The 6,185-nt window shown below is 42.2% G+C and overlaps 1 protein-coding gene across 1 annotated transcript in view; it reads right to left on the bottom strand.

Moving 5' to 3' along the window:
• Positions 1-4,476, bottom strand: part of LOC122390593 (BCL2/adenovirus E1B 19 kDa protein-interacting protein 3-like) — a 39,172-nt gene extending 34,696 nt beyond the window's left edge. The window contains exons 1-2 of the mRNA XM_043383705.1: positions 4,321-4,476; positions 693-3,188 (exon numbers count right to left, since the gene is read on the bottom strand). Of these exons, the coding sequence (XP_043239640.1) occupies positions 693-735 (43 nt within the window). The 5' untranslated portion in view covers positions 736-3,188; positions 4,321-4,476. The remainder of the gene's footprint in view (positions 1-692; positions 3,189-4,320) is intronic.
• Between the last annotated feature and the right edge of the window lie 1,709 nt (positions 4,477-6,185).

A 6,185-nucleotide genomic window follows, 5' to 3' on the forward strand; every position in this document is an offset into this window, starting at 1 on the left:
GCACATAGTCACCTGAGGGCCTAATGGAAGTCGATGCAGGAAAGCCAGAAGAATTGACTGACATCATTGGAAATAATGCCCTTTGCAGTCTCAAACGTGTCAAAAAACATATGTTCTTGAAAACAAATATTTGTTTTAGCACCTTGGCTCTTCCAAGTTCTTGATCCTACATGATAAGTATGCATCCCAGTAGCCACTTATGATTCTGATTCACACCAGATTTTATTATCCAGGATCATGGGTTGCAGAATACGAATATCTGAACACTCATCAAGCAAATGTTCATGCCGTGGTTGGTTGTAATTTTCCAAGGTGTAAGATCATGCAACAAAGCACAGCTTACAAATTAAATGATTGTGCATAAATGATTAATTAAAATACCTAACTATGGGCTAAGCATGTGATGCTGTTTGAGTCAGCAGCACTAGATAAATTATGTGCACCTACTGATGTTATTTCTTAATGTTTTTATCTTTTATTCTTTAAGTCACAAGAGAGATGATGGAAGTATTCTAACTAACTCAAGATTCTAATTGTAATGTAGGTAATTAAAGTCAATCTTAAATCATGATGCAGTCACAATGCGTAATTGAAATGTTGCTTAATTGAAGGACAGAGCTTCTCGCTCGCACCTCACATTTATCAGGTCATGCAAAATCACGCAAATATATGACTAGGAAGATACTACTCACCTCCCAAAGCCTCCTCCGGGCTTTTTGGGGGAGTGGAGCTCATTGTTGACAATTTTTGTAGCCTGGCACACGGGCTGCAAGAGCGGAGTGCTCCTCAAACTTTATAAGAACGTAGAAAAAAATGAATGAGAGCCTATATTTCCAGGAAAATGTCCCCAGCAATCAAAGAGAACGTCGCCACTCTCTCCTATACCCCTAAAGACCCGCAGTCCGCAGTGCACCACCTTCCCCACGAGGACGGGCTCGGAGTGTGTGTGGCTTTGTTTTGGTTGTGCACTGCTCTGGCGCAGATATCAACAATCTGTGATGTCAGAGCAGGATCTTTTAAAACTTTAAATTTACTTTTCTTTTTAAAGTTCAAAAATATGTATTCTTTATTTCAGTCGACGTCACCACAACATAGTAATTCAATTGTATTTCAGTCAATTTCAATTATCAAACAGAGCTTCGTTAGTTTAAGCACTTTACGAATGTTCTTGAAAAAGTATACATTTCTAGCGCGTTTCTGCGCCATTACACAAAAATGTTTTTTGCTTGTGTTTGACGAGGTGTAGCGCGTTTGGTAAAATTCCTTGATATATCAGTTGGGCAAACTAGGCGGCGGGAATCAAAATATGGAGGCATCAAAATATTGATTCTAGTGGGCGGAGCTTTGACCATATATGGGCATACGTGCAGACCATCACAGAAACGTCAATTATTCAGCAACCGGCTATAATTTCAAAATAGTTTCTTCACAAAATGAAGAGCAACGTTGAAGCTACCCGCCAGGCACGAAACAATAGCCCTAACCTCTTTGGTTAGTTTAGGAAAGCGTCTTGAAAATAATCAAGATATTGATTCATCACGGCGGCTAATCCCGGCAAGAATCAATATTTTGATTCCGCAAACAGCTGGCTAATCATTATTTTGATTCTGAAATCAGCTGGTTTATCAATATATTGATTCTGCGAACTGACTTTCTGCAGACGTACTTCACCCTTTAAATTGATTTATGGGATGTTTCTTGTGTGCAAATAATGCAAATTCAATAAATTCATGAAGATATCAGCACAGGATCGTGTAATTTTTTTCTAGACCTTATTCCCACGGTAGACCAGGGATTTTCAGCTCTCACCCTGGCTCCCTGCTCAAAGCTGCAAGCCTTCGAGGGAATGCGTGAAGGGAGCCGTGCTGACCTTTGTATAGGGGTTGTACTGAGTCGGAGCCGGAACCGAAGCCCGACCATTTTACTCGGAGCCGGAGCCGGAGCTGGAGCCGATTTTTTCCTCCGGAGCCGAAGCCGTCTGACATTTTCACGGCTCCCTGCTTTGTAGCATTGATTTTGAGTAAAAAAAAAGTTAACTTATCGTCTTTCACGTGTTCATGAATGTGTTTCTACGCATCTGTATCCCGTCCCATTTCTGTGGAGTACAGTAGGAGATATTTCGCCGAACAATATACTCAAGCCCGTTGCACAAATTGCACAATTTGAATGAAAATATGATACACGGATGTATTTGCATTCGCAAATAATACGAGGATATTCATAACACATTTCACAACGATCCCTGCAATTGCCACATATTTGCCATCACAAAGCCCTGTCGTTGATGCTCACATCCCATGCAAAGCAATACTCACTTTTAGGACACGTCTCTTATTCAATATGGCTACGTATTTGCAAAACATGCAGTTAATAATATTTGAAACTGAGACCTAACCAATAAGACATACCGTAGACAGGTGAGAAAAAAAACAAATAAACGTCTGGAGAATGACCTCAACGTCTCGATGTTGCCTAATTACAAACAGCAATTTTCGGTTTCGAATCAAATACATGAAATAAATATAAACAAAATTTGTACAGATACACTCAATATAGGGTTTATGATTAGCACGGCTACCTAAAACATCAATCCTGTCAGGTTGAGCCACTTATGTCCACACCCAAAGCAGGTCGCTTTGGAACACCACAAGATCCCATATTACCACCGAAAACGGTCACCAATTGGTCTACTGATCAGCATCTTCAGAACATTCTCGACCGAAAAGCTATCAGTCCTGTCTGTGTTTTGGTTCGCTTCATCTGGGCTATGCGCACGTTTTTCTACTCCGGTTCTAGGGACGAGATAGCAGTCATCACGCGCTGCACCAGCTCGGTCTTTGACAGGTTGGTGACGCTGTCGTCATCCGGCAGGATAAACACGTGGCGCATTTCACCCTCGGCCCCGCCAGCCACATACACACTTCCTTACGTCATATTGTTTCTCGCCACGAGATCAAAGTTCAAAAGGTCGTGATGTAGGTAGTCTCCGCCCAGCCCGAGTCAGGTACTCCGCCGGTTGGTCGGGTGCGGCCAGGTCCGCGCAACGCCGCCCTACTTCGGTCGACGCTCTGGTTGACAGGGATGGCGTTGTCATACAGTTGCCTGTCGACTGAACAGCGATTCAAGACGCCATCCTTGGCCCTCTGAAGCCGATCCCCGCAACGACCAGTGTTTGATCCTTGGTTGACCTGCAGCAAACAACAGAACACAATAATTAGGACATTTGTGGACAATAAATTAGGAAACTATATGTGTTATTATTCCCCTTGTTCAGCAACTATTAATTTTAGAATGTATTTAATAAAAAATTAAATACTTAATGTCACTTAAATTTCCACTGAACGCCACCAGGTGCGCCAACAACTGTCATCTCATGCAATTATATAAATTCTGCCAAAAAAGTAGATCTGAGGCCAGTTGTACCAACAGAAAAATAGGTGGCTGCTGGATTTTTTTTTTGTCTAAAAGTTACTTTAGATACAGAGCATGAACGGTACAGCCCTATCCTTTTACGTGCCCATCATGTTAACGCTCCATATGTGAAGCAGTCTTTAGGCAAAAAATTCCAGCAGGCAGCTATTTGTGTTCATAAAACTGGCCTCTAAAATTAACTTTGGCATGGACAATCCTGAAAATTAACTATCCAGCATTCCCTGGACTGCCGTACATTAGACACATAATTTTCTTGAAGATCACGCATAATGTAAATATGGCTTACACCATTCAGCAACTTGCTTTTGTTACACTTAAAGTAAGCATCATTAAATATGTAGCAAAAATCGGCGAAGCAATTACAAGCCAAGCATACATACCTACTATTTAGATAAGGCAAACACGAACATGCACTACGACCTTTCAATCTTAACTCGGAAGAAGTCAATAACCTAATTGCCATTAAAAATTTAAATGCTACAAATTAAAGTTGTAGCAACAATTGGGTGAGTGAGACACAAGCAGAGGCTAAAACATCCAAATTATGTAAAATACTGGACATGCACTGCCCCCATTTCATGAGTCCACCCAACAATTCTATCATGTGAGACAAAACATTAGGCTTCTTGTAACTAATTTATACCCTAACTTTTAAAGGACATCATATTTCACTGAAATACTACACCTAAGACATCATTTTCAAAAAAATATAGCTTAAAAAGACAATAGAAGAGTGAGAAGGCGTCCCGCGCCGCTGACGTCGCTACCGCGCCATGTTCCTAAAACCATCTCTTAAAACGAGTTTTCGGTAAGAAACGTTAAGATCACATGCCTGAAATTGAAAAACACACTTCAAAGTATCTTAAAATATGATCCATTGTTACTTACACTTCAGAAAAGGTCGCTTAGACAAAATAAAACCGGGAGCACTACGTTGCATCCACACACCCACGACGCCGGCGCGAAATGGCGGGAACCGGAAATCGTGGCTAGATACAAAGAAAAAGAATATTTCTTATAAATGAATTATACAACTAAATAACGCATTTTTTATTTTCTTTTTGACAAAATTATGAAAAAATTACAAAGGCTCGTCGTTAATGATAAACAGAGCAAGTTTTAACAGCACGTTTTTGTTGAATTATGGCGGCGAAATCTTTATGCCATTCGTAAAGGTACGCGCGACAAACGGCTGATAGCCATGCAGCGAAAAATTGAAGCGGGGAAGTTTTTTGTTTTGACTTGTCAAAAAATCTCGCCGTCATGGGGGTTATTTCCGCCGTAACGGGTCGTCTGAAGGTGGGAATGTCCCAAATTGAATCAAAATATTGATTCTATGCCCATATATGGTCAAAGCTCCGCCCACTAGAATCAATATTTTGATGCCTCCATATTTTGATTCCCGCCGCCTAGTTTGCCCAACTGATATGTGGTGATTACTGCCGTGAATTTTTGCGTTTAGACAGAATTGTCTCCACAAGATATCAAATTTGATGGATTTAAGTTCATTTGTGCATAGATGGCTTTGCGGTAGTTAATTTGGATAGGGCAATTTGCATCACCTCAAATGTGGGTGTGATTTTGAATTAAAGGTAAGCAACTTTAATTATTAATTTTTAAACACCTTAGATTTAAAGTGTAGGTACTTACCTTATAGTAAGTAGTGGCAGCAAGGTGGACATTTGGTCTATGGCTAGTTTCCAGTGTCTAGCTCATTGTCTTTTGCTTTTTCAATTTGGGACGACGGTGAAAACAGCCAGACTGCAAAGTATGGCACGCAGGTCGACGAGGCGCACCGGCCCAAGTTCAAAATCCGCACCAACCCTTCAAACTGAGCCGGAAAATCCGCACCTAAGCGAGCCGAGAGCCCAAAATATCCGCACCGAACCCACAGGCAATTATAATGCAAGGGACTTCATTCATCTCACTATAATTATTTCCCCTCCAATTTCAGTTTCACGAGCAACGCTCACCACGGGACCGCGCCGCGCACTTGTATCGGAAGTTTGAAATATAGCAAATAGACGGACGCCGGTGACAAAAGGGCGCCGGAGGGCATATTGGGTCACGTGACATTCGGAACTTCTCCCCTCTCTGTGGGCCTTCTACATGCTAAATGTCACGTGTGAATTTGACGAGCCTTGATAAAATCGCCCCAACAAACTTTCGTATGAGTAAAACTAATGACGTCATTCCAAAGTAGCGTGCTGATTGGCAATTCAAACCAGCTGCTCGCAAATGTGACATATCAGTCACCACCGCAACCAGTCTTCGTTCTAATGACGCCGTCATCACGTTAATTTCCGAGGCGAGAATGGATTTGTTCTGCCGCAATTGTTAGTTCGTAGAGTAAATTTAAAACCTTTCTCCGTCACCGTGCGTCACCGTGGCTGGCACGCATTTGTAGGGCTTTCCAAAGAACAGTCAACAAGGAAACCCGACCGGGTAAGAAGACCAAGCGAAGTCCGCACCGCATCAAGGTCCAAGCCAAATCCGCACCGCACCAGGCAAAATCCGCACCGCACCACTCCAAAATCCGCACCAGCCGAACAAGCCCGCACCGACGAGATCTCGTCGAAATTGCCATACTTTGCAGTCTGGGAAAACAGGACGCCTGGGGCGATTTGATCAAGGTTCGTTAAATTTACACGTGACGTTTGGCATATAGAAGGCCCATAGAGCGGGAGAAGTTCCAAATGTCACGTGACTAATATGCTCTCCGGCGCTCTGTTTTCACCGGCGTCCTCAATTTG

This window comes from Amphibalanus amphitrite, unplaced genomic scaffold (assembly GCF_019059575.1).
Source record: "Amphibalanus amphitrite isolate SeventyFive unplaced genomic scaffold, NRLGWU_Aamphi_draft 000402F_arrow, whole genome shotgun sequence".
NCBI lineage: Eukaryota > Metazoa > Arthropoda > Thecostraca > Balanomorpha > Balanidae > Amphibalanus > Amphibalanus amphitrite.